Here is a 27,285-nt window from a genome sequence, read left to right on the forward strand (position 1 = left end):
AGGCCTTCGGAGTGGTGGCCCTCCGGCCCTCTGCGGCCATGGAGCCTCTGGAGACCCCCATCAAGGATGGCATCCTGTACCAGCAGCACGTCAAGTTTGGCAAGGTGGGGACCCTGGCTGCCGAGGATAATTGGGCCTCCACACCTGGACCTGGGAGAATGGTGATGGGAATCAGGGTTGGGGGATCTAACCCCGATGTGGGGATGGGAGAGAGGCCCATCCTCTGCCTGAGCAGAAGAGCTGAGCCGGAGTGGGCCTTGGGGAGACCCTGCCTCATTTATAGATGGGGAAGCCAAGAGTCAGAAGGGTCTAAGAACCCAAGCCTTGGGGCAGGGCACAGCCGGGAGGCTTGCTAATCCAACAGCCTTCCACCCTTCGGAGGGCCAGGGGCTGAGCTGGAGGAGCCCCCAGAGGTGGAGCCCCACCCTGCAGAAGAGGGCTCGGCTCCTCCCAGCCTGTCATGGGACATAGTAAGGGGTTCACTTCTCCTCAGGCAGCAGGCTCTGCACCCCCACAGCTCAGCTACAGCTGCTGCCCAGGCAGATAAACGGTCTGTTTCCTTTGCTTGACGCTATTTGCATGTTTCCTTCCTTGCCATCGTGAGAAAGAGGCCTCCCTCCTGCCATAGTCCTTGACCCGTGGCCCAAGTGACCTTTGGGGGGGGGGGGGTGAGGCTGGGCACCAACAGAACAGCAGTGTCAAGTGGTCTGTTTTAGCCATTGGATAATTTACAGACATAATCCAGTAGAAGCCCCAGCCTCACATTGTCATGACCTTTTGAGAGACTAGGACACTAGTCTTAAGGAGGTACCAGTTAGGAAAGCGTGGGGTGGATTTAACCCAGGGCTGACTGACCCCAAGCACAGACTCTTCCCCCTGCTGGGCTGGCTGTGGCAAGGCCTCCTTCTCTGAGGCCCTGACGAGTTGTGGGAGGTGAAGGCCAGCCTGGGTGACCAGGAGTGTTTGCTAAGTGAGCTGCAGCAGTCTTCACCCCCATCCTCATCTCCCGCAGAAGTCCTGGCGGAAGGTGTGGGGTCTGCTCTATGCAGGTGGCCCATCAGGTGTGGCACGGCTGGAGAGCTGGGAAGTCCGGGATGGTGGCATGGGGCCAGCATGTGACAGGTCTGCAGGTCCTAGCCGACGGGGAGAGCGGCGGGTCATCCGCCTGGCCGACTGCGTGTCGGTGCTGCCAGCTGATGGTGAGAGCTGCCCCCGGGACACCGGTGCCTTCCTGCTCACCACCACCGAGAGAAGCCACCTGCTGGCCGCACAGCACCGCCAGGAATGGATGGGCCCCATCTGCCAGCTGGCCTTCCCGGTGAGCACAGGGCAAGCGGGCAGGGCATCCAAGGTCTGGCCCCAGGGGGACCAGCTCACCTCCCTCTTATTCATTCCATATTCACTCACATCCTGTCACTCAGCGAGCACCTGCCAAGTACCTATGAGCCTGGGAAACAGCCCAGAAATCACAGAAAAATCTCAGCTGGCCATACATGCTATGGAGAAAATGAAAGGCGGGTGGGACCAGGAGTAAACCAGGGGGCCTCCCAGGAGGGGACAGTAGGTCTGAGTCCTCAAGGACAACCCACCAGGCAAACACCTGAGGAGAGCGTCCCAGACACAGATCCGAGAAGTGTCCTGGCAGAGGGAGCAGTGTGGTAAAGGCCTCAAGGCAGAGAAAAGTTTGGTTTGGCTGGAGGGCAAGGAGTGGGAGGGCCCAGGAGGAGGGAGGTGAGAGCGTCTGGTGGAAGCCAGCTGAAACCACCTTGGGCCACATGTGGAGTTTGGGGTTTTATTAAGAGTGAGAGGCAAAGCCTCTGGTGGGGTTGAGCTAGGGACTGAGTTTTAAAGCTTCACAGGGTCTGTAATGGGCCAAAAGGAAATGAGTCTGGTGGGTTCCTTAACACGTGAAACAAGAGTTACCATATGACCCGGCAATTCTCTTGAGAATTGAAACATGTTCAAACAAAACATATGCAAGAACATTCAGAGCAGCACTATTCCCAAAAGCCCAAACAATCCAAATGTCTGTCAGCTGATGATGGATAAACCAAATGTGTCTGTCCATACAATGAAACATTACTCAGCCATAAGAAGGAATGCGGGAGTGAGACGTGCTTCACAGTGGATGAACCTCGAAAACATTAAACTAAGTGAAAGAAGCCAGGCACAAAAGGCCACCTATTGTATGATTAGGCAAATCCATAGCAATCAAAAGCAGGTTAGTATTTGCCAGGGGCTAGAGCAGGGTTTTAATGTGGAGTGATGAAAAGTTCTGGAACTAGATAAAGATGATGATGATTGGACAATCTTGTGACTTTTCTAAAAAACACTGAATTATACACTTTAAAACAATTAAAATGGTAAATTTTATATTGTGTATTTAAGTTTTTTATTTAAAAACAATAAGAAAAAGAAATGAATAGGAGCAAGGTGACCAGCGAGGAACCCACAGCATTTTATGGAAATTAAGGAACCCACCAGACTCATTTCCCTGGCCATGCTCCCAACGGGCCAGGTGGTCATGGCTGAGGTGTGAGATCAGTCTGAATTACATGCGGGAACTAGGGCTAGGGAGGGGTGAGATGGAGCCAGAGGCCTGGGGGAGGAGTGAAGGGCCAGTTCAGTTGTTCACATCCCCGAAGCCCCTTTACCACTCTAAGCTGTGGGGGACACATAGGGGCTGACCTGGTCCCTAGCCTAATGCAAGGGTGAGGGCCATCCTGTTGTGAGTCCCTACTATACAGCTCTCAGTACCCCCAGAGGGAAGGGTAAGATTACAGGAGCGAAATCGGCTCAGAGGGGTGCCCAGGGTTGCGCAGTGTGTCAGGTGGCATCTCTCCACAAGAAAAGGATGCAGGCCCTGACCGGTTTGGCTCAGTGGATGGAGCGTCGGCCTGCGGACTGAAAGGTCCCAGGTTCGATTCCGGTCAAGGGCATGTGCCTTGGTTGCGGGCACATCCCCAGTAGGGGGCGTGCAGGAGGCGGCTGATTGATGTTTCCCTCTCATCGATGTTTCTGACTCTCTATCCCTCTCTCTTCCTCTCTGTGAAAAATCAATAAAATATATATTAAAAAAAAAGAAGAAGAAAAGAAAAGGATGCAGGAAGAGGTTTGGGGCTGGAGGGTAGGAGGGTGGAACTCTAATCTTTGACCTTCACCCATTCCCCAGGCCATAGGGGAATGTTCCTCCGGATCAGGGGAGGCAGAGGCTCCCAAGAGGGGCCTGGTCCCCATGGAAGAGAACTCCATCTACTCTTCCTGGCAGGAAGGTGAGTCAGGGAGGGGCGGGGGCAGCCTCAGCGCCACCGCACCCCGGGCTGGGGCCTCTGGGGGACCGTAGCGTCTGCACCCTCTGCTTGCAGTGGGCACATTTCCGGTGGTGGTGCAGAGAACAGAGGCAGCTACCCGCTGCCAGCTGAAGGGGCCCTACATCCTGCTGCTGGGCCAAGATGCCATCCAGCTGAGCGAGCCAGCCAGCCCGCAGGTCCTCTACACCTGGCCCTACCACTTCCTGCGCAAGTTTGGTTCCGACAAGGTGAGGCACTGGGCCTGCAGTGGAGGGGACTAGGGGACAGTGGAGATGGGGGAATCCCTTGGCCTCTGACCCACTCCTGTCACCCATGACCAGGACGTGTTCTCCTTCGAAGCTGGCCGCCGTTGTGACTCAGGTGAGGGCCTCTTCGCCTTCAGCAGCCCCCGAGCCCGAGACCTGTGCGGGGTCGTGGCTGCAGCCATCACCCGCCAGAAGGAGCGGCTGCCTGAGCTGGTGGGGCCTCGGCCCTGCCCCCTGCCTCGGGCCACCTCCCTGCCCTCACTTGAGCCTCCTGGAGAGCTGCGGGAGTTGCCCCCAGGGTCTGAGCCTTCAGACTCTCGTAGGGTGCGCCTAGCCGAGCCTGGGCCACAGAGCCTGCCCCCTCTGCCCCTGGAGTCTGGGCTGTACGCTGCCGTGTGCAAGCGGGCCAGCGGGCCCCTGGCCGGCGCTGAGCACCTCTATGAGAATCTGTGCGCCCTAGAAGCTGGCCCTGCACCACCCGACCTGGGGGGCCCTGCGCAGGAGGGCCCTGGTGGCTTCAGCCCCCCAGCCAGCCCCATCTACCACAACAGCAAGGACCTGGGCTGGCCTGGCCCAGCCCATGACAGCAGCCTGGAGGCCCAGTACCGACGGCTGCTGGAGCTGGACCTTGATGACAATGGCGACGAGGCTGGGGTCTCTGGCCGCTCTGGTGCCCATTCAGGCTTCAAGGCCAAGTTGGTGACGCTGCTGAGCCGAGAGCGGAAGAAGGGCCCAGCTCCCTGCGATAGGCCCTGAACCCCTGGTGTGACCTGGCTTGGGACCAGAGGGTGGGCAAACAATGGATATTTGGGGACACAACTCTGCCTCTGCTCTGGCGTTTGGTGCCAAGGCAGGTGGCCTGAGGAGGCCCTTCTAGAGCCCTGCCAGCCCTTCGGCGTACAGTGTACAGGCCGCTGAGAATAAAGCCTCTGGCTCCCCTCTTGGTCCTGCCTTGTGGTCCACAGCCCGCACCTCCTCACTTCAGCTCCCGGCAGTGGCACTCGGGGTCCACACAGGCACACAGACCCTCCCTCACATGCTTTGCAGCAAACACCAGTGCCCTCTGCTGGCTTCTAGGGACATGGATGACCTGGGCCTGACCTCTGCTACCAGTGGTCTCAAGTCCAATCCAGCAGGTGGGCAGGGTGCAGGCAATTATGGCTCCATGTGCAGTCGGGCAGAGAAGTAAGGCGTCCTCTGGATGGAGTGTGATGGGCAGGCAGGGCTGCACCAGGCGGGCAGGGAGCCCCAGGGCTTCCAGGCCAAGGGCGGGCACAGTGAGCACAGAGGGGAAGGGAAAAGTGTGTATACGAGGCTTAAGGGGCAAAGAGGGAGTAAGTGGCTGAGCATGAGAAGCCTGACCGCCCTGCAATGATCTTGGTCTCGTTCTCAGTGGAGGAACAATCGGACTATGGAAGGAGCAGTGCGGAGGCCAAATTTGAGGGAGTCCAACTGGAGACTGGGAATTCTGAGCTGGGGAGAAGGTGATGGGGGTGGCAGGAGGGGTGGGTGGAAGGGACTTCATCGTGTATGCACACCCCAAAACCCTGCTCCTGCTGAGAAGCAAAAGTGCTCAGACACTCTAGCGAACCCTGGCCTCAGTTTCCTCAACTGTCAAGGCTAAAGATCAAATTACACATTAGGCATACATTCATTAATTCTCTGCTGCGTGTTTTACCACGTGCCTACTCTGTGCCAGGCACTGGGAAGATTGCTGTGTTCAAGGAGCCTCGAACCAGAGGGATTTAAGCAAGTCTCCTGAAGACTTTAGTGCCTTCCTTATTGTCCTCCCCTCATGCTACTTCCTGTCACCGTCCCTGGGGCCTCATGTACAAGAGCATCAGGCCCCTGAGGACCTGGCCTCCTGGCCCCTTGACCACAACTCTGCCTCAGCTGCCAACGCCCTTGGCACACCGAAAGCTTTGCCTTCATGCCAGTAACTCTCCATTGTCACTCCACAGTGACACAATCTTGTTTCCAAGCATCTGCCTCTGGCCACCTCCCTCTCTCCTTCCGGCCCACTTCCTCTAGTGTGGCACACACGGCTCCTCCCCACTGCCCGGAGCTACAGTGACCTTCGCTGACTACCTGCATGGCTGCTGTCCACTGCTCTATCCTTGTCCCACGTAGATTCTGTGCTCCACCAATTGAGTCACCCCCACCCACTCCTCTCTCCTTCCATCTTTGTCCAGCAAAGCCCAGCCTTGGGTGGCCCAACATTCTTCTGTGCCTGGCAGCTGCCCACAGCCAGAGAAATTCATGCAACCAGGCTGATTGCATCGTTTTTACCAGATTGATCTCAAACCTCACACAGGCAGGCTCACCATGCTGCTCAGAGATCCTGCATCCCCTAGTAGCTGCTTTTCTCCTTCTCAAGACCTTCACATCTCCCCTTCATCCCTGTCCATTCACACACCTGAAACTAATATAATACTGAATGTCAACTGCAATTGAAAAATAAAAAATAATTAACAAAATAAAATGTCTATTTAGAATATTTTAAAAAATAGGTGAATACCCTCCCCCTCCCACCACCTCACCTACAAGTGCACCAGCATCTGCACCGTCTCCTTCATGACCTATGACAGAAGTACCCTGTTCCCAAGACATCTGTGCTCCGACCCAGCTCCTTTCACCTCACAGCTCAGCAAATGGAGCTGTCCCCTCTCTTCCACCCATTAAGTCCATCGTCGTCATCATTATCATTTCCAGCCACACCAACATGTTCTATAATTTCATATCTATAAAAGAAAGTTTCCCTTGAACTCGAATTCTCCTTCAGCATCTCCCCACTTCTCTGTTCCTCTTCAAAGAGAAAGTCCTCAAAAGAGTTGTTGAGTCCTCTCATCTCCATTTTCTCACCTCCCATTCTCCCTTCCACCAACTCATCTCCCATTACATCGCTTTTATCCGGGTCACCAACCTCCTTGTTCCCCCAAACAAAAGCAACCTGGACTCCCTTTGTGACCTGGACTCTCCCAACTTCTCAGCAGTAGTTGACAGCCCTCCTTCACTTGGTTTCCCTCCTCCTCTGCCTGAGTTCTGCTTGGACTCTGACATCAGACACAGTGTAGCTCAACCCTGGGTGCATACAGAATCACCTGGGAGCCTTTAAAAAATGCCCATGCCTGGCCCACACTCACGGGCTGGGGCTTCAGTCCAGCAGGGTGATTTCATCAATTCCCCAGGTGACTGCAGTGTGCGTCCAAGATTAGGAACTACAACCCTAAGTGAGCCAATTCTGTCTCTACATCTCACAGACTAACTACACATCCTCACCACAGACCTCTCCCACAAGCTCAGGATTTAAGAGTGCAACTGGCCCTGACTGAGGGCTTGCGGGTTCAATATCTAGTCAAGGGCATATATCTGTGTGCAGGTTTGATCCCGGCCCTGGTCAGGGTGAATGCGGGTGGCAACCAATTGATGTGTCTCTCTTACATCGATGTTTCTCTCTCTTGCTCTCTCCCACCCTTCTACTTTCTCTGAAAGGCAATGGGAAAAATATCCTCAGGTGAGGATTAACAAAAACAAACAAACAAACAAAAAAAGAGTGCAACCGGATGCTAGACTCTGGGCATCTAAAATGCATCTCGAGCCCGGCCCACATAGCTCAGTGGTTGAACGTCGACCTATGAACCAGGTCCTGGTTCGATTCCCGGTCAAGGCACATGCCTTTGTTGCAGGCTCGATCCCCAGTGGAGGCGTGCAGGAGGGAGCCAATCAATGATTCTCTCTCATCATTGATGTTTCTCTCTCTCTCTCTCTCTCTCTCTCTCTCTCTCTCTCTCTCTCTCTCTTTCTCCCCATCTCTGAAATCAATAAAAATATAATTTTTTCATTTTTTTGAATCTAAGCCTCTTTGTTTCATGGCAATTACTCTGAGGTTTCAACCAGATTGGAAACCTTCAGGACTTCAGGGGCCTTGCCTTGGAGTTGCAAGTGTCCTGGTCACCAGGGGGCACTGTGTCCTAAGCCCAGGGCCTGTTCCTACCCAGGGGCTGCCTATGCCAGGAGCTCTGATGGCTTTACCTAGGCCTGAGCTTACACAAGAGGTCCAAGGAACTGGTGCCCGTGTCCTCTCTGCTGGAGGACTGCTAGGACCCCGGGCTGCCCTCTCTTCCTTTGCTTATTCACTGTTTCACTCTCTCAATCCTTCCTTCGTTCACAGGCACTGGGGAAATGGTGGACAAGACAGGCGAGCCCCTGCTCTCACTGGAATGACATTCGAATGGGAACAAAGGGCAATGAAAAAACACTTAACATGATGTCGGCTGGTAGTAAGTGCTATGGGGGGAAATAAAGCAGGATAAGGGACTAGTGTGTGATGCAGGTGAGGTGTCAGGGGGTGCTGTTTTAGACAGTGTGATCAGGGAAGGCTCCGCAAGGCGACATTTGAGCAGAGACCTGAACAAAGTAAGAGAGCCTGTTGTTTAGATATCTGGGGAAAAGTGTTCCAAGCAGAAGGCCCTCAGGCAGGAATATGCTTGACATGTTGGAGGAACAATGAGGAGGCCACCGTGGCTGGAGTGGAGTGAGCAAGGAAAAAAGTAGTGGGAGGTGGAACCAGTTTATTAGTGTCACGTACAATGTAAGGATTTTAGTTTTATTTATTTATTTTAATATATTTTATTGATTTTTTTTTTTTACAGAGAGAAAGGGAGAGGGACAGAGAGCCAGAAACATCGACGAGAGAGAAACATCGATCAGCTGCCTCCTGCACACTCCCCACTGGGTATATGCCAGCGAGCAAGGTACATGCCCTTGACCAGAATCGAACCCGGGACCCTTGAGTCTGCAGGCTGACGCTCCATCCACTGAGCCAAACCGGTTAGGGCAGATTTTAGTTTTATTTTAGGTGCAATGTTTTAGGAATGCTAAAAGCAGAGTGTGATGTGGTATGATTTCTACTTTAAAAATATCACTTTGGCTGCTGTAGGGAGAAAATTCTGGAGCGAGCAAGGGTAGAAGCAGGGAGATCTGTTAGGAGACTATTAAGGTTTCCAGACACGAGACATGTGGCAACGACACTAGTGGCAGCAGCGACTAGATGTGGAACACATTCTGCAGGTGGAATGTGCAGAGTCGGGAGTATACCAGAGAAGGGAAAGGAAGAATAACTTCGTAGTTGTTTTTTTTTTTTTTAAATATATTTTATTGATTTTTTTACAGAGAGGAAGGGAGAGGGATAGAAAGCTAGAAACATCGATGAGAGAGAAACATCGACCAGCTGCCTCCTGCACACCCCCTACCGGGGATGTGCCTGCAACCAAGGTACATGCCCTTGACCGGAATCGAACCCGGGACCCTTCAGTCCGCAGGCCGATGCTCTATCCACTGAGCCAAACCGGTTTTGGCAACTTCGTAGTTTTTATCGGATCAGGCAGATGAATGCTGGTGCCATTTACTGAGATGGGGAAGGAGTTAGGAAGGTGAGAAAATCACTAGTTTAAATTGGGACATGATTTGAGATATCTAGGAGACATCCAACTAGAGATTAGACAGGTAGTTGGATAGTAGAGTCTGGAGTTCCTGGGGGGAAGTCAGGGCTGGACATATAACTTGGGAGTCCTTGGCATGTAGGTGTTATTGAAAGCCACAGGACAGGATGGGGTCTTAGAGAGTTAGTGTAGAGGGGAAAGATCTGATGGCCAGGTTGGGAGTGCTCCTAGGCAGAGGTAGAGGAACGCTGAGAAAGCCACTGATTTGATAACCCTAGGTCATTGGAGACCTTGAGAAGAGGGAATTCATTCAGAGGACTGGAGGGACAAGAGCCTGACTGGAGTGGGTTCAAGAGAGAACGGAAGGAAAACAAGTAGAGACAGGGCCACAGATAACTCCTTCAAGGAATTTCACTCTCAAGGAGAGAATAAAAGAGCCACAGTTGGAGAGGGAGGTGGGGTCAAGAGAGGATTTCAAACACCAGACTCTCACAGCAGTGTGTGCAGTGAGGGGAATGATGCAGAAGAGGGGAATGTGATGACGGTGGAGGAGGGAGAACAGCAGCCGCCATGTCCTAGAAGTAGCTAAGGGTGGACGCCTGTTCATTCACCCGCACACTCCAGTCCCTGCTTCATTCCCCCTACACCTGCGCTGGGAGGGCGGCAAAGTAGGGACTCGGACACACTCCCAGCGGAGGTGCCGCCTGTTCTAGGTACCAGGATACAGCCCATCCCACATTGTCCACGCTGTACGGTGTCCACGCTGAGCCGTGGTCGCAGGGCAGCGGGCTGCTCACTGCCCCGGAGTCAGCGGGTGGGAGTGAGGGCAGGGGCACAGGTCAGGCTCAGCGTCCAGCCAAGGATCCCCTCCGTTTCCATCCGCTCCTGCCATTATTGTCTGCCTTCGTGGAGCCAGTGTTCTCCAAACCTAGCTTCCAGTTCCCTTGCTCCCCCCTCATAACTCCGCTACGATATGTGCCCCCCACCAAGTCCCTCCGATTTAGAAATTCTGGAGCCGCCGATGTCTGAGCCTTACCCCAAACAACACCTGTCCTCACCGCGGCCCTGCGAAGCGGGTATTACTGTCCCATTTTTCCGAGGAGGAAATTAATGTTCAGAGACAATTGTCTCCGAAGGTTGCTTTTTTTGCACTCGGCCAGCGGGAGGCGCAAGCTGCTGGGCGAGCGGCTTCGCGAAGCCAAGGCCCCGCCCCACGGAGGGGACAGGGGCGGGCCGTGCTTTCCAGCTCAAAGCGTGATCGGACTTCGTGATTGGGCGAGGCGAAAGGATTGGGTGGGGCTTCCCGTGGCGGGAGAGGCCGCCTGTGGGAGGGGCTTTGCTTGGGCGTGGCCTCAGACACCGCCCCTTTCCGTGGCCTCAAAGCGGACGGCGGCCGCGGGGGCGGGGCCAGAACACGGCGGCCGATCCCAAGGCGGCTCTTTGGAGCCCGCCGTCGAGCAGTGCCCCGGTGGGGCCGAACAGGTACAGGCGGCCGCAGGGGCAGCTGGGGCTGGGTCAGGCAGGGGCCAGGGGGCTTCTAGGGACCACAGAGGGCTGTAGTGGTCGTGGCCAGCGCTGAGCTTCCTCCCGCGGGCCCGGGCTCCTGCCCCTGCCCCCGCCTCCGCCCCCGCCTTCCTGCGGCGAAGCCGGCTGCGGCTAGGCAGATCGGCGCCTGCGCTGATTCCTGCGCCTGGAACTCGGTCGCGGCACAGGACTTGGGCGGGGGGCCAGGGGGAAACTGAGTCACATCTGGATGGTAGCAGGCCGTTATGGAAGGTACCACCTCCACTGCGCTCCGGGATGAATTCCCTTACTGGCCACGCTTTGGGGTCCCAACCCCCACCGATCTCCGCCGGGATCGCGCCCCCGCCCCTGCCCCCTCCCCCTTTAGCGCCTAGAGATGTCCCATCATGGCTCCCAGGAGCCTCGACTAGTCCCGGAATGACCAGGACCCGCTCCAGCCGCCTCCCTTCCCACCCCTCCCCCTTGAGTCCCGAGCCCCCGGGTGCTCCCTCCGCTGGCTCTGCACAGTGTCAGCTTACACGCCTTATATAGCCCGACCAGGCTTCAGCCGCGGCCTGCCTGCCGGGACCTGGGGGCGGGGGAGAGGAACGCCGGCCCCTGACTCACCCCGCTGTCCGAGACTCCAAGTTGGCTTGGGGGAAGGTCGTGCCACTAGCTGTGGATGCAAAGACCTTCAAGCCTGGATGCTGGCTCTCTTCACCCTCCCAGTCCCTGGAGGAGGGGGTTTGCCCCTGTCTTTCCCGCAGCACAGCCAAACCTGACTAGGTGCTTGCCTACGGGGGACCTGGGTGTGCTCCGCGTCTGTCCCTGCCTGCCTGGCACCAGTCCAAGGCTGGTGTCCGGAGCTGTGCCTACCTGCCCTACCATGCGGGCTACTCACCTTTCTCTTCTCTCAGGGGCAGGCACCATGGACTCCTTCAAGGTGGTGCTGGAGGGACCAGCCCCTTGGGGCTTTCGGCTGCAAGGGGGCAAGGACTTCAATGTGCCCCTCTCCATCTCCCGGGTGAGCCTATACCAGGAGTCTTTGGGTGCTCAGGTCTCCTGTGGATGATGGAAGGAATTGGAGCCAGGGCCAAAAACCAGGAGGTGTCCAGGTCCAGAGGGGGGGGGCACTTGTTACAAGGACTTCTAACTAGGTGGATGCTAGGAGGGGCTTCCCCAGCGCTGCACTACCTGGTGCCATTCCACAAAGCTCCTGGGGCCACCTGAGGCCCCTTCTGCAGGAGGGGCCCTGAGGTCTCTAGGAAGCGTGTAAGCTGCTTGAGGGAGCAATACAATACTTGTTGCCAGGCCCCAGGCAGGGTATTGACTGCAAGATCTCACTACAGCCTCCTGGCCACCCAGGAAATAGCCATTATCACCTGCTTTTCAAGTGAGGGACCTCAGGGCTGAATTGGAAGGGCTCCTTTGGAGATTCCTTGGCCAAGCAGGGATTAGAATTCAGGCCCTGGGATGGCTGCAGTTTGGGTGGGTGGGTGGGTGGGGTTGTTTCTCCAGCCTATCTGAGGACTTCCATTCCCATCCACTGCAGTGGCCTTTGACCCCGAGTAGGTGTGGAATGGGCTCTAGGGTTCTGACTTCAGCCCCTGAGAGCCTGCCCTGGGCGGGGCGGGGTTGTGGGCTGGCTCCTCCCTGCGGCAGGGGGATTGCCTTATAAGCCCAAGAATGCAGCCCCACACTGGGATGAACAACTGGTGGCAGGCCTCTGCAGAGCCAAAAATGGCCGGCCTAGGTCTGGACCCCTGAACCACATTGGTGGCTGCCTCAGCTAGTGACCGCCAGGCCATGGCCCCAGTTGTAGGGTCAGTTGTGGTGTACAGAGAACAAACTGCCTGCCCAGGGACAGTGAGGCCAGCCCTTGGGCTGGTGTCTCTGACTGTGGTCTAGGGGTTAGGAGGGGGTGGGGAATTTCTGTGCCCAATCCGCCTGCCCAGAGAGGCCCACCCAGGCACCCGGTGGACAGGCAGCTGTTGGCAGGAAGCCCAGGACAGGCACTGCCCAGAGGGGGTCAGAAGGTTGTCCAGGCACTGCCCAGCCTGAGAGGGGCCATAAGGTGGAGTCTGTCTGTGGGCGTTGGGCTTGATGGCCAGGGCAGGGAGGTGGTCACTGTTTTCCCCACAAACCTTTCCTCCGTTTCCCCTGAAAACTGCCCTGCCAGCAGGGTAGCTAAGGGCAGTGGTCCTCCTACCATACACCCCCCGCGCCCCTATACAATCCTCAAGCCTTGCAGCCATGAAAACCTACCCTACATCCCCTCCCTGGAAAAGTGCTGGCCACTGTGGCTGAGGAGCCGTGGGTCTTAGTTTTTCATTGGTGAGGATGGGCAGCATAGTAGCCTGGGGTTGGACTTCCAGATGTGGCCTGTTGGGGGTACTCTTGGCTCCTTTGTCAGCAGCCCTAGCATGTGGATGAGGCCACCAGTTAATCCCAGCCCCATAGTTGGACCTGGGCCCTAGTGAGTGGGTGGGTAGGTGGGTGGGGTGGTCTTTTAGGAGCGGGCCGCCCTCTCCCTCTCCCCTGACCCCAGCATGGAGGGAGGAGGGAGGGGCTAGGGCTGGCTGTGGGCCCAGGCCTGGGAGATGAGGTAATGTCTGGGACTGGGGGGTTGGGCTGCTCAGTGGAGCCCTCAGGCTGACTCACCCCTTACCCCATGCAGTGTCCAGCCCCTCTGGCTCTTTTCCCCTCCTTGGTCCCTCTGGCCTCCTTGCTTCTCTTTCCAGCCATCCCCCGCCCCCTTCCTGCCCTCCCAGCTCTCATGCTTTTCTCTCCACCTCACTGACGCCGCCCCTATCCCTCATGTGCTTCCTGTCCCCGCTCCCACTGTTAGGAAGGAAGTTGTCCCAACTCTGGGAGCCAGCTGCTCCTGCCCACCCCAAGACCCCCACCTCAGGCTCAGTCCAAACCTCCCAGGAGCCAGCCCTGTGGGTAGGGAGTGGCTGCACCAGGTTTCCCTTCTACTGACTCACCATGACCTTGAGTAAGTCACTTCCCTTCAAGGGCGTTACTTCCCTGTGCCCATTGTAAGGGGCTGGATTGAACTAAAGGTGACCGGGAATCCAGGCTCAGCCAAGGAATCAGGGAGTTTTTCCAGGTAGGCTGACCTGAGTTGGGCCCCAGCACTCACCAGAGTTGGCCTGGTGTAGTGGAGCCTTAGAGTCGGGTCTGGGCCCTACCTCCTGCTAGCTGGGCAACTTGAGGCAAGTTACTTAACCTCTCTGTTTTCCCATGTATGAAATGGGTATAATCTCAGACTCTTTTCCACAGGGTTGTTGGAGGATTCAGTGTCAGTATGTGGCAATACTAGGTGCTCAATAAATGGAAGCTGTATTCTTACCACTTAGCAGGTGAAGAAGGAGTCACCCATGTCTTACCCTTCAAACCTCCCAAGCATGAAACAGAACCATCAAACCCATCTCTCCCTTATTCCAATGTTGTCAGTCTCTGCATCTGGTCTCTTTGCCTCCCCTTGCTCTGCTTCAACTCAGTCTGTGTGCCTGCACACCTGAGGAGCCTCCTGTATCTTCCAAGCCCTCCAACCCCCAGCTGTGAAGTATGACTCTCCCTTCTAGTTATTCCCCTCAGAAGCCTGATCTATGTCAGGCCCTTTGGCAGCTGGCCAGGCGTCCTGGGAGCTTACACCCATGCACAGCAGCACTGTACCTGTCGGGGTTGCTGCTGCTGGACTAGAAGGCTGGGAGGGCCCAGTGGGGTTTGTCAGGGTCACGTCTATCAGAGACCTGAGAAATAACCAGACCCTAGGCCTTCAAGCTGCTAACGGAACCTCCTAACCTCAAGGCCCAGTCCTGGTTCCTTCCCCCCACCTTTGAGGCCTTCATAAGTGGACTCTCACCCCCTGGGTAGCACACACTACTCCTGTCACCAAGACCCACCATTTCTCACAAGTCATCCCTGATGGTCTCAGCCCATGCTGGGTGACCCTTCCATCCTGTTATTGCTCCTCATTTGCCACAGTAACCAGGGATCCCCAACCAGAGCCCAAAGGATTGGGGAGAGGGTGAGTGGCAATTGAAGGGCGTGAGGTGGCACATTTATAGCCAAGAAGCCCCAGCTGACACCATGGGCCTCAGGCATGCATTGTTCACTGGGAACCTGAAGACTATGGAGCCTATTCCTGGCTCTCAGGGGAGCCTGGCAGATCCCTGGTGGTGGCCCCAGCACCCTGTGCACACAAGAGGTCAGTGAGAGCACCCAGGGGCGTCAGGGAGGAACTAGCCACGTGCATAAGCCAGAGGACATGTCTGGTAGGTGGAACAGTCTGGGCAAGAAGCCAACTGGAGCTGAGAAGTTTGGGGTTTAACCGGAGGGTGGCAGCTTGTTGACATCATGGCAGTCTCTAGACTGTGGGTAGGGTCATGGAGGTGAATAACTAAATAAACTGGGTGATTGTGAAGCTCAGGTGAGCCCCACCCCTCCCAGATCTCTAGTATCCGGCAGCTGAATGAAGAGGCCTCTGGGTTCTGGAAGCGGGCAGCTTAGGCAGGCTGACTGCTATTGGCCTCAGCTTGGTTGGCAGTCTTATGCTCTGGTGACCCTCCTCTCTCCACAGCTCACGCCTGGAGGCAAAGCTGCACAGGCTGGGGTAGCTGTTGGCGACTGGGTGCTGAGTATCGATGGCGAGAATGCTGGAGGCCTTACGCACATTGAAGCCCAAAACAAGATCCGAGCCTGTGGGGAGCACCTCAGCCTGGGTCTCAGCAGGTATAAGGGCTCTGACCCACCTGGCAGGTGAGTTGCCTTTGGTCGTGGCTCTCTGTCACCCTTTCCTGTTCTCCTCCAGGGCCCAGCCGGCTCAGAGCAAACCTCGGAAGGTAGGCGACAGGGCCTGGGCCATCTGGGGTGGGGTGGGATTGGACTCCCGGCTGGCCTGCTTTCCTTGCACAGCCGCCTCGGTACCCCCTTCCAAGGGTAAGGGGCAGAAGCTGGAGCCTGGGAGAGTGTGGGGAACTGGGAGTTGGGTCAGGGCTACCCCATGCATCTCTGCCTGTCTGTCCACAATACGTCTACCAGCTTGTGCTGCTAGCCGCACTGGTGGGCTGAAATCATTGCTCCCAAATGGGCCCCTTGAAACCTGAGTCACCCCCTCCACTAAAGCCTCATCCAGACGTGTAGGGGCAGGGCTGGAGCACCACTGTCCTCTCTACACCGGGTGGGGGGGGGGCACCCCTTCCGCAGCTCTGGCCCAGGCCCCCTCCCATTCCCCCCTCCGCCCAGGCCCTGGCCCCTGCCTCGGACCCCCCGCGGTACACCTTTGCACCCAGCACTTCCCTCAACAAGACAGCGCGGCCCTTCGGGGCGCCCCTGCTGGCTGACAGCACCCCACAGCAGAATGGGTATGTCAGTCTTGCCGGCCCACCACCCACGCTAAGTCCACCTGCTAAGCCCACCCATTGCTGCTTTCTCTGCTCTGCACCCCAGCCCCACTGGCACTGTGCGGCAGTGACCCCTGGCGGCCGGGGCGGGGACTGCAGGTTTAGGGTCCCTCCTAGGGTGATATGGCTGCTGCCCAGGCACTGCCCATATGGGAGCTCTGAGTTAGGCAGCGCCCCCTGCTGGCACCCCGGGGTTGGGGTGTGGTGTTGGGCCCACTGAGACTCAGACACTCAGTGCAGCCTTGCCCCTGGCCACTCTGACCCCATGCTATCTTCCTTCTTCCCATGTATCTGTCCCTTTTTTCCTTTACCTGTCCGATCTGTCTATTTCCTTCACAGGTGCAGACCCCTGACAAGTCAGTGAGCCCCCTCTGCTTGTCCCTCTCTTCCTTCCTGTTGGCATTCTGGGTGGTGGCCCCTTCCTACCCTGGCTCCCTCTCACTTATCTACCCTACCCCCTCATTCACCCAGCAGGGTCCTGGCCTTGCCCTTACCCACTCTCCCATCACTATAGCCCACATGCACAAATTCCGGGAGGGGCTACCCCACTGGTCACCCCTGGCGTGAGGTTCTGAGCCACACCCTCCCCACAGACAGCCGCTCCGACCGCTGGTCCCAGACGCCAGCAAGCAGCGGCTGATGGAGGACACGGAAGACTGGCGGCCACGGCCCGGAACGGGCCAATCCCGTTCCTTCCGCATCCTTGCCCACCTCACGGGCACCGAGTTCAGTAAGTGGCAGCCCAGGGCAGGGCAAACTCCTCCTGGCCCCCAGCCTGGACCTGGGCTCAGCCAGAGCTGGCTAGGCACCCTGTGACCCTTTGCCAGGGCTCAGGGCTGGGATGGCCCTCTGTCTTCTCTTGTCAATGCCTGCCTCTGCTTTCTCAGTGCAAGACCCGGATGAGGAGCACCTGAAGAAGTCAAGGTAAAAGGACAGGCACCCGTCCCTCTTTCTCCTCATCTGCTGCCTCTCCCATTCCAGCCACCACCCTGTGTCTGCTCCTGGGGGTCCCCAGCCAGGGCTCTCCAGTCTCCTTTCCTTCCTTCCTTCCTCCTTCCTTTTCTCCCTTCCATCTCTCCTTCCTTCGACTTCCTCCTCCTTCTCTCTCTGCCCCTCAGGGAAAAGTATGTCCTGGAGCTGCAGAGCCCACGCTACACCCGCCTCCGGGACTGGCACCACCAGCGCTCTGCCCACGTGCTCAACGTGCAGTCGTAGCCCGGCGCTGGCTGGCCAGCTGTCCCCTCTGCCTCTCTCTCTTCCTCCTGCCCAGGGCACCCCTGGTGCCTCCAGCTTTTGCCTCCCTGGCCCACCTCTTTTCTGCTCCTGTACTGAGCCTCCTGCTGGCCTGGCCCTGGCTGCCCGCCTGGCATAGGGCCCGGCTTCATCTGCCACTGCCTTCCCTCTTTGCCCTCTGGTACTGCTGTCTACCAGGTCTGTGCTGGCTTGGGCATGGGAATAAACACTCAGTCCTCCTTTCTCTGCCTCTGTCTTTGTGGGCTTGGTTTGTATTTTGGGTGTGGGTTACTAGATTGTTTAGACCCAGTGTGGGCCCTGCCAGGCTGGGTCTTGGTGGGAGGTGGTACCTGACAAAGAGGGTCCTGCCTTCAGAGCTGGATCTTGGGGATGAGGAAGTCCCAAGAGCTGCCCTGGAAGCAAGATCCTTGCTCCACCTCCCAGCCCTGTACAACAGATAGGCCTGCTGAAACCTGGCTGGGATTAGCTGCCTGACCCATCCCTACCCGGAGGGACCTGGAGTCCAGCCCAGCAGCTCGCATGCACCCAGGCATCTCCCATGGGCCCAGCAGGACTGAGGTTGGGGGGTGGGGTCTTGTTAGGAGACCCAGCCGTGCAGTGCCTTGAATGGCAGATCTTGCAGCCAGGTGCCCAGGACAGAAGCCCCAGTCCCAGCCTCAGCTACATCCCAGGAACCTTGGCCTGGTGAGAGAGAGTGGGCTTGGGCCTGGGGAAGGGTGGGTGGCCTCCAGGTTATGGGGGTGGTGGGTCCTCCCTCCAAGCTGCCTTGGGTTCTATCCCTGTCATTTGGGGTCACTGGGCACCCCCCGGAGCCACTTTCCTTGGCCCTGGCAGGCCCTACCACCCCCAGCCCTACCAGCCGCCCACCCTGGGCTGTGGACCCTGCCTTTGCTGAGCGCTACGCCCCGGACAAGACGAGCACAGTGCTGACCCGGCACAGCCAGCCCGCCACACCCACGCCTCTGCAGAACCGCACCTCCATCGTGCAGGCGGCTGCTGGAGGGGGCACAGGAGGGGGCGGTGGCAGCAATGGCAAGACTCCTGTGTGCCACCAGTGCCACAAGGTCATCCGGTGGGTGCCCTGTTCCTTTCCTGTCCTGATGCCTTGTCCTAGTGTCTTTCTGACCGCTGCTCCCCCATCTGTCTCTCCACTCATCTCAGCTGCCATTGCACAGGATACAGATTCAGTTCCCATTTGGAGTGGGGGTAGGAACCTGACCTGGGTCCTCAGATTCTGAATCTTGCATCACGTTCCCCCTCCCCACATCAGTCTTTATCAGCGTCTGCCCCAGTGAAATGGAAGCAAGTGCCAGCGATGCATCAGAGCTCACCCAGAGACTGGCTGCTCTCAGGCAGAGAAGGGCCTGCCCCTCCCAGCCCCTCTGCCTCTCTCCCTCCTATTTGCTTGGTTTCTACTTAGCCTCTGCTCTGCAGACAGGCCAGGGGCCCCTCCTTCTCTGCACTGCTCTCTGGGGTCCAACCGGATCCCAAACCTCCCCCCAGAATCAAAGCACCAGATTCTAGAGGCTTTCTAGTTCTCGGCTCCACCCCTGCTCTTGACTCCTGTCAGCTCTGATGCTCTGCAGAACGTGGGATCTGTGGACCTCGCCCCAGGCCAGATAGAACAGGCAAGCAGGATTGCATCAGCTCAGGTACCCACTGGTCTTCAGGACTCATGGACACTCTGGGCCTTCTGCCCTGCAGGGCCCCAGTTCCTCAGGCTCATCTCCTTGGGCCCAAGCCAGCAGCCCCACCCAGTGTAACCCTCCTCCCTATTCCCACACTGCCCCACTCATGTCATAAAGTGATCCAGCTTCATTATTCGCCCTGTGTGACCGTGGGCAAGTCATCTCCCAAGCCTGTTTTCTCCCTTCCTTGGGAAATGCAGAGAATGAACTTACCCTTCCAGGCTTCAGAACAGGTGTTCAGTAAACCCGCTTGGGCTCGGGCCAGGAGCTCCCACCTCATTTGTATGTCTCCCTCTCACTGCCCTCACCTCCCCCTCAGGGGCCGTTACCTGGTGGCACTGGGTCACGCGTACCACCCCGAGGAGTTTGTGTGCAGCCAGTGTGGGATGGTCCTTGAAGAGGGCGGCTTCTTCGAGGAGAAGGGTGCCATCTTCTGCCCACCCTGCTACGACATGCGCTACGCACCCAGCTGTGCCAAGTGCAAGAAAAAGATCACAGGCGTGAGTGGGGTTGGCAGGTGGGTGGGAAGGTGCGTCTGACCCTGTTGGCATTGAGGGGCTCTCCCTGCATGAGCCCTTTCGATCCTTAGTGGCTTAATAAATGGGTTGCTCTGTTGGTCTCACTTTGCATTAGCCAGGACCCTTTCAACAATGACCGGAATCCTACTCAAAAGGGCTTGAGCAAGAGTGTATTGGCTCAGCCCTGGCAGGTGTGCTCAGTGGTTAGAGCACTGGCCCATGCACCAAAGGGTTGTGGGTTCGATTCCTGGTCAAGGGCAAGGGCACCTACCTGGGTTGCAGGTTTGATCCCTGGTCCCCAGTTGGACGTGTGCAGGAGGCAAACAATGGATGTTTCTCTCTCCCTCCCTTCCCCTCTTTCTAAAAATCAATGGGAAAAAATATCCTCTGGTGAGGATTAACAACAACAACAAAAAAAGTGCATTGGCTCAAATAACTGGCAAGCCCAAGGGGTGCTAAATTTCAGGCCCAGCTGATGGCAGGTCCCGAGGTCATCAGGACTCTTCCTACTACTTGCCTCTATTTTCATTGTTGGCTTCATTCCCAGCTTGCTGTTCCCTAGAAGGCAGCGAAAATGGAGCCACCGCAGCTCCAGGTTACATCTCGAGCTTAGCACTGCAGAGTGAACGTCAGCTTCACTTCTGGGCCAGTCGATGCATCAAGAGTGCCAGTGCTGCTGCTCATCGGCCTGGCTTGCGTCACATGCCCATCTCTGACCCAAGCCCCGTGTCTCTGATTGGCCTGGCGACACGGGCCCTGGAGCGGGAGTTGGCCGAGAATGGGGGAAGACTGGTTCCCTGAATTGAAACTAGCAAAACGTTCCCCGAAGAAGGGAAGGAAGTGCATGTGGATCAGGTTGAAACAAGCAGTGGCTGTGGCATTGCACTTGGCTGCAATGACAGAAAAGCCCACTGCAGAGATTGAGGCCGGAGGGGTTATATTTAATCATAAAAACTGCAGGGCTGGAATAGCGGCTTAAGGATGCCTTTAGGCTTTTCCTGCCTTTTTGCTCCAAAATCCTTAGCCTATAGACATTTGTCCCCAAACTTATCCTATCATGGTTGCCAGGTGACTGTGCAAGGCCCTGGCCTTATATTCTTGCTGCAGACAGGAAGGAGGCAGAGGGGCAAATGGTATTTTTTTTTAATGAAGTTTTGCCTTTTAACCTGGAAGGAAAACCAGGAATGTGCATCTTTTATCTCAGTAGTTAAAGATGCCACAGAGCAAACTCACAAGAGTGGAAGACAAAAGAGAAGGGGGATATTTGTGACAGTCTTTTGAGAGGCTGTTCTACAGTGTCTGCACCCCTAATGTATGAGAAAATGAGGCCTCTGAGAGATGACTTGGTGTGCTTGAAGGACACAGGACTATTGAGTGGCAAAGCCAGAAACTCACACTCAGAAACTTGTGATTCAAAATCTTAGTCTTACCACTGAGACTACACACACGGCATAGCCTGGCCAGGTTTCCTGCAGGGCAACCGAGCTGCCACTGGAGCTGGCTAGGGACTTAGGTCAGCACATGTCATGGCTAAGGGTGATGGGCTGCCTGCCTTCCCCCATTAGTTCTCTTTGTTAAGTGTGGCCGTGAGCCCCATGCTGGGGACACCTTGTGAAGAGACAGGAGTTCACACTGGGGAAGAGACTGCGGAGGGTATCGGGCTGAAGGCAGAGCCAGGGAGAAGGGTACAGAACAAATAGAGATGACAAGCTGAGGGGGTTACTGTTGTATATTTATGGAAACCGAAGTCCAGAAAGGAGCAAGAGGCTTCACGAAGTGGGGGAACGAGTTGGGAACAGCCTCAGGCCCAGCTGACTCCAGCTTGGGCTCTTCCTGTCACTCAAGCTTCTTATTTCTGGGTCCAGGGACAGAGCTGCCCTAGGTAGCCAGAGAGCTCTGTGGTGATACTCCTATTAGGTTACCGTGATTGCAAGTGGTAGAAAATTCAAAATGATGGCAGCTTATTTCTCACCTAAGAAAGCCCAGCCTGGCTGGTGTGGCTCTGTGGTTGAGTGTCAACCTATGAACCAGGGGGTCACGGTTCGATTCCCAGTCAGGGCACATGCCCAGGTTGCGGGCTTGATCCCCAATGGGGGGGCGTATAAGAGGTAGTGGATCAGTGATTCTCTTATCATTGATGTTTCTATCTCTCCCTCTTCTTTCCTCTCACTGAATAATTAAAAGCATATATATTTTTTTAAAGTCCAGAGGTGGGCAGCCCAGGACTGGTAGAAGGATCCAGGCTCCTAGATCTTGTTACTCGGCCATTGTCTGCACAGGTTTACTTACCACTGACAGCCCATGGCTTTGGGCCTCAGCCAAAATCTTCATGTTCCAGCCAGCATGACATTCGAAGGGAGGGGGGGATGGGAGGCCCATGGCAGCTGTCTTTAGAAGATGCTGCCACCCAGCCCTCTGCTTCCATCCCATTGGCCAGAACTCAGTCATATGACCCCACTGGGCTTCAAGGGAGGCTACAGTCCATGTGGGGCAGCCATGTGACCAGCAAAAAGAGGTTCCATCATTAGATGGGAGAATGGACATTATCACAGTCTTCGTCATTATAGTGACAGTTCATGTGGCACTTACTGTGTGTAGGCAACCAGCTTCACAATCATATGAAGTTAGTTTGGTTATTTCTTTCTGATAGATGAGGGAATTTTGTCCAAGATCACAGCCATTTCCCTGCCAGAATAGGCCACCTCCATTTGACTCTTCTGGAAAATGGGCTGGATCCCAGGATCTCTTGAGCTGGGCATCTGGATTTTCTGCTGGCATTACACTGCACCCTCCTCCTGCCCCCTCCCTCCAAGTCCTAGGTGGGCAGGTTTATCACCCAGGCCACAGATGAGGAGCTGAGGCTCACAGAACAGGCTGAGTCCTGGGTTCTGGAGTGAGCTTTGGTGGCAAACTCTGCTCCTGCCCTGGCCCAGGCTGGTGGTTCCACAGAGTGGCCCTGCAGCCTCAGCTTCCCCTCTTATAGGGATTCCAGGGCCTGATAGACCCTAGGGAGCATCCTCGCCCTCGATGGGATAGGAGGCTGACCTCCCCAACCTGCCATGGGCTGTGTACCCTGCCTGCGCCCAGCGCTGAAGACTTCCGTCCTCAGAGCTCAGTGTGGAGAATGGGGAGAGCCACAGGGCAATTAAATTGTTCCAGAGGAGCTGGAGGGAAGCTCTGGAGGATGGGGGACACATTAGGAAGAACCCATTCTGATCTGGGACCCCATGCTCTCAAGGCTCACCACTCACCACCAGCCTCCCTCACCCTGGTAATCCAGCCACAGGTGCTTGTCTCCCCCACCTCCTCCCCTTCAGGGCCTTTGCACAGGTGTCCTCTGGCAGGAACACTAGCATTCTCTACCTCCTTCTCAGCTGGGACTCAGGATTTTCTCAGGAACGCCTTTCTTGATGCCCACCCTTCCCACCAGGCTAGACACTGCACAGTTTACTCACTACCCCCAGTCCTTTTGTACCATGTCTTCCCCAGGTACGAACATGGGCTGGGACTGGGCTGTTTTATTCATGCTGTATTTTTAAATTTTTTAACATATTTTTATTTCAGAGAGGAATGGAGAGGGAGAGACAGAAACATCAATGATGATTGAATCATTGATCAGCTGCCTCCTACACGCCCCACACTTGGGATCCAGCTTGCAACCCAGGCATGTGCCCTGACTGGGAATCGAACCACGACTTCCTACTTCATAAGTTGATGCTCAACACCGGCTGGGCTGTTCACGCTTTATACTGTGCCCTTATGTAGGAGGTGGTCAGTAAACAGTTGAAGGAGTGGCCTCTAACTTGAACTTAAAATGTGTAGGTATTAGTTCAGCCAGTGTTGCTTAGTGGTTGAGTGTCAACCCATGAACCAGGAGGTTCTCGGTCAGGGTACTTGCCTGGGTTGCTGGCTTGATCCCCAGCCAGGGTGTGCAGGAGGCAGCTGATCAGCGATTCTCACTAATGTTTCTCTCCCTCTCCCTTCCTCTCTCTGAAATTAATAAATAAATATAAAAACATATTTTTAAAAAATGGGTAGGAATTAGCTTGGAGAAGGATCAGGGACAGTGCTGCAGGCAGAAGGTATAGTTTGTGGCAGGCGCTGTGTTAGGAGTTTGGAGCTGGGGGGACTGGTGAGGTCAGGTGTGCCTCAGTAAGCCTCCCAGGCAGGGAGAGACACCTAGATGGGGGGTTGAGGGGGGGGGGGGGACTGAGGCTGCTGGGGTCAGGGGCTTGGGGGTGGGAGAAGCAGACAGATTTAGGAAGCTAGGGGTAAGATAGACAGTACTGCTCACAGGTCCTTGTGAATACCAGCAGAAGCCTGCCTTCCTGCCATGTACCCACTGGGCCCAGCTGTGGGCCCCCACATCCTGCTGGAGCCCCTGTCCTGTCCTAGGCAGTGGGAAGAGCCAGCTTTGGAGTCAACCAGATGGGCAAAAAACCCATTTCTGCCGTCTTTGGGGGGCATGTTGCTTTCTCTGGGCAGTGAGTCCTGCCCGGGGTGCTTGTGATGTGATGTAAGATGTGACATAGACATTGTGGAGGGCAGAGATGGTATATCTGAGACCTAGACGCTGGCCACACTCAGATATAGCTTGGTCCACACTCTTCCATTTTTGTTTTATTATTATTTTTTTTAAATCCTCATCTGAGGATATTTTTCCATTGATTTTTAGAGAGTGTGGAAGAGAGGGAGAAAGACAGAAATATAGATATGAGAGAAACACATTGATTGGTTGCCTCCTTGCACGAGCCCTGACCAGGGCCCAGGCTGGCGGGGGGGGGGGGGGGGTAGGGGGAGGGAGGGGGAAGCCTGAAACCAAGATATATGCCCTTGCCCTAGACAGTTTGGCTCAGTAGATAGAGTGTTGGCCTGCAGACTAAAGGGTCCCAGGTTCGATTCCGGCCAAGGGCACATGCCCGGGTCACCGGCTCGATCCCCCCCAGTAGGGGACGTGCAGGAGGCAGCCAATCAATTATTTTCTCTCATCACTGATTTTTCTAACTCTCTGTCTCTCTCCCTTCCTCTCTGAAATCAATAAAAAATATGTATTAAAAATAAAAAAGATACATGTCCTTGACTGGAATCGAACCTAGGACCCTTTGGTCTGCAGGCTGACGCTCTAACCACTGAACCAAACCAGCTAGGGCCACTCTTCCATTTTTAAATAAGTGTATGAACCCATGTTATCAGAGTGGGCCTCATGGAGAAGGCGCCATTTGAGCAGAAACTTGAAAGAGGTGAGGGCTGAACCTTGCAGATACCAGGGCGGCAGAGCAATCCAGGCAGAGGGGGCAGCTGGTGTGAAGCCCCAAGATGGTGTGTGGTGCATTGACCACGGGCGAGAGTCTATGTAGAGGCAGCAGAGGGACAGGGGCTAGACCTGCTGGCCTCTGGGCCCATCACAGGGCTCTGGCTTTTGCTCAGAGAAATGTGGAGCAGGCAGGGATTCCAGCAGAGGGATGTGGCCTGGCTCAGGTTAACATCAGTCTGTAGGAGCAGAGAGAGAAGTGCGGAGGCTGGTTTTATGGGGTCGCCTCGCCAGAGATGTAAGGCTCACACCCTGCACCAGGGAGGCTGTGAGCAGTGGTCAGGATCTGGATGCATCGTGAAGGTGGGCCCAACAGGATTCCCTAGTGGACCTGATACAGGGTGTGAGAGGGGAATTTGGCCTGTGTAGGTGGAAGGATGAAGTTGCCAAAAATGGAGGTGAGGACAGCTGTGGGAGGAGCAGAATAGGGGTACGGAGATGGGAGCCGAGCTTTGGACATGCCAAGTCAGAGGCATAGTGGACATCACCAGGAGACCTCAGGGTAGGAGGTAGGGAGTGGGAGGGAGATGTCACATTTACCGTGGGAAGGAGTGGGCTGAGCTGCCAGTTAACTGTCACCTCCTCCCAGGAAATCATGCATGCCCTGAAGATGACTTGGCACGTGCATTGCTTCACCTGCACAGCCTGCAAGACACCCATTCGGAACAGGGCCTTCTACATGGAAGAAGGGGTGCCCTACTGTGAGCGAGGTAAGAAAGGGGGGAGGGCTGCCCAGCTGGTGTTGCTCAGTGGTTGAGCATCGACCCATGAACCAAGAAATCCCAGGTTCGATTCCCAGTTAGGGCACATGCCCGGGGTTGCAGGTTTGATCCCCAGTAGGGGGCGAGCAGGAGGTAGCCAATAGATGTGATGTTTCTCATCGGTGTTTCTATCCCTCTCCCTTCTTCTCTCTCTAAAATCAATAAAAACAGCCCTTGCTGGTTTGGCTCAGTGGATAGAGCATTGACCTGCAGACTGAAGGATCCCAGGTTCGATTCTGGTCAAGGGCACATGCCTGGGTTGCAGGCTCAATCCCCAGTAGGGGGTGTGCAGGAGGCAGCCAATCGATGATTCTCTCTTGTCATTGATGTTTCTATCTCTCTTTCCCTCTCCCTTCCTCTCTGAAATCAATAAAAATATCCTATATAATAAAGGATAATATGCAAATTAACCCTCACATCCTCACAAAGATGGCTGCCTAGGACCAGGCCTGCAGGGGGGTTAGTGAGGGACGACCAAACAGCTGAACAGCAGGCTGCGTGGGGCGACCACGCCGGTGGGGAGGGGCCGTGAGGGGCCACCAGGCTGGCGGGGGGGGGGGGGGGCGGCAGTTGGGGGTGACCAGGCCGGTGGGGGAGGGCAGTTAGGGGCGACCAGGCTGGCAGAGGGGGGCAGTAAGAGGTGACCAGGCCAGTGGGGGGGGGGGGCAGTGAGGGGTGACCAGGCCGGCGGGGAGGCAGTTGGGGGTGACCAGGCTGGCAGGGAGGGGGCAGTTGGGGGCAACCTGGCTGGCAGCGGGTGGCAGTTAGGGGTGACCAGGCCAGCAGGAGCAGGTAGTTAGGGGCGATCAGGCTGGCACACAGAGGCAGTGAGGGGCGATCAGGTTGGCAGGGGGGACAGTTAGGGGTGACCAGCAGGCAGGCAGGTGAGCGATTAGGAGCCAGCAGTCCAGGATTGTGAGAGGGATGTCTGACTGCTGGTTTAGGCCCGATAAACCGGGAGTCAGACATCCCCCAAGGGGTCCCGGATTGGAGAGGGTGCAGGCTGGGCTGAAGGGACACCCCCCCCACTCCCCGCCCCCGTGCACAAATTTCGTGCACCGGGCCTCTAGTATTTAAATAAATAAGTCAATAAAATCAAAAACATTTTTAAAAAAAGAAATAAGAGGCAGGGCTAGGCGAAAGGGGCGTGGCCAATGTAGGTGAGAACCCAGCTCCTTCTTCCTCTCTGCCTCCATCCCTCCCAGACTATGAGAAGATGTTTGGCACAAAATGCCGAGGCTGTGACTTCAAGATCGACGCTGGGGACCGCTTCCTGGAGGCCCTGGGCTTCAGCTGGCATGACACGTGCTTTGTGTGTGCGGTGAGTGCCCCCTCAGTCTTGGGTTCCATCCCAGCACCCTGTGGTCTTCACCAGCTTTCCTCCTTCACCACTGCCTGCCTCTGGGATTCATGAGAGGTTGGGAAGGGGCTTTCCCGGCTACCCCCTACCCCAATGACTAGACCCTGGCTGTCCCCAGATATGTCAGATCAACCTGGAAGGAAAGACTTTCTACTCCAAGAAGGACAAACCCCTTTGCAAGAGCCATGCCTTCTCCCACGTGTGAGCCTTCCAGCCTCTCCCTGCCCAGCGGAAGGGGTCACTGTTTCTGGAGTCAGCCCACCAGATTTCTGGGTAGGGTTGGCAAAGGTCACCCCAACCCCAACCCCTGGCCCGAGCCTGGGGTTCCCTGGGCCCTGCCTCACCCCCTTTATCTCCCTCACTCCCTCCACCACCATTGCACACGGTGCTGGCCACACGGCCCCTGTTCACATCAGTGCCACAATAAACCTGTATCCAGTTGTGTGCTGTGTGCGCTTCCTCCCTCTGCATGAGGAATGATG

At 56.0% G+C, this 27,285-nt stretch overlaps 2 protein-coding genes across 5 annotated transcripts; both read left to right on the top strand.

Moving 5' to 3' along the window:
- DOK3 (docking protein 3) lies at nucleotides 1–4,436 on the top strand. Its single transcript, XM_079770030.1, has 5 exons — nucleotides 1–104; nucleotides 1,013–1,318; nucleotides 3,173–3,272; nucleotides 3,366–3,538; nucleotides 3,632–4,436. The coding sequence occupies exons 1-5, from the start codon at nucleotides 39–41 to the stop codon at nucleotides 4,310–4,312; spliced, it is 1,326 nt and encodes a 441-aa protein (XP_079626156.1). The 5' UTR covers nucleotides 1–38; the 3' UTR covers nucleotides 4,313–4,436.
- Nucleotides 4,437–10,374: 5,938 nt separating this feature from the next.
- On the top strand, nucleotides 10,375–27,245 carry PDLIM7 (PDZ and LIM domain 7). 4 transcript variants are annotated; one of them, XM_079770735.1, is made up of 13 exons: nucleotides 10,375–10,479; nucleotides 11,418–11,524; nucleotides 15,089–15,240; nucleotides 15,320–15,350; nucleotides 15,754–15,872; nucleotides 16,505–16,641; nucleotides 16,799–16,835; nucleotides 17,788–17,849; nucleotides 18,000–18,237; nucleotides 19,173–19,353; nucleotides 25,272–25,392; nucleotides 26,649–26,764; nucleotides 26,922–27,245. In XM_079770735.1, the coding sequence occupies exons 2-13, from the start codon at nucleotides 11,429–11,431 to the stop codon at nucleotides 27,006–27,008; spliced, it is 1,377 nt and encodes a 458-aa protein (XP_079626861.1). In that variant the 5' UTR covers nucleotides 10,375–10,479; nucleotides 11,418–11,428; the 3' UTR covers nucleotides 27,009–27,245. The 4 variants fall into 4 exon arrangements, with proteins under 4 accessions (XP_079626861.1, XP_079626862.1, XP_079626863.1 ...); XM_079770736.1 differs by lacking the exon at nucleotides 15,754–15,872 and adding an exon at nucleotides 16,251–16,267; XM_079770737.1 differs by lacking the exons at nucleotides 15,320–15,350; nucleotides 15,754–15,872 and having other exon boundaries at nucleotides 15,089–15,267.
- The last annotated feature ends 40 nt before the right edge of the window (nucleotides 27,246–27,285 follow it).

Source organism: Cnephaeus nilssonii (genome assembly GCF_951640355.1).
Source record: "Cnephaeus nilssonii genome assembly, chromosome: 5".
Taxonomy (NCBI): domain Eukaryota; kingdom Metazoa; phylum Chordata; class Mammalia; order Chiroptera; family Vespertilionidae; genus Cnephaeus; species Cnephaeus nilssonii.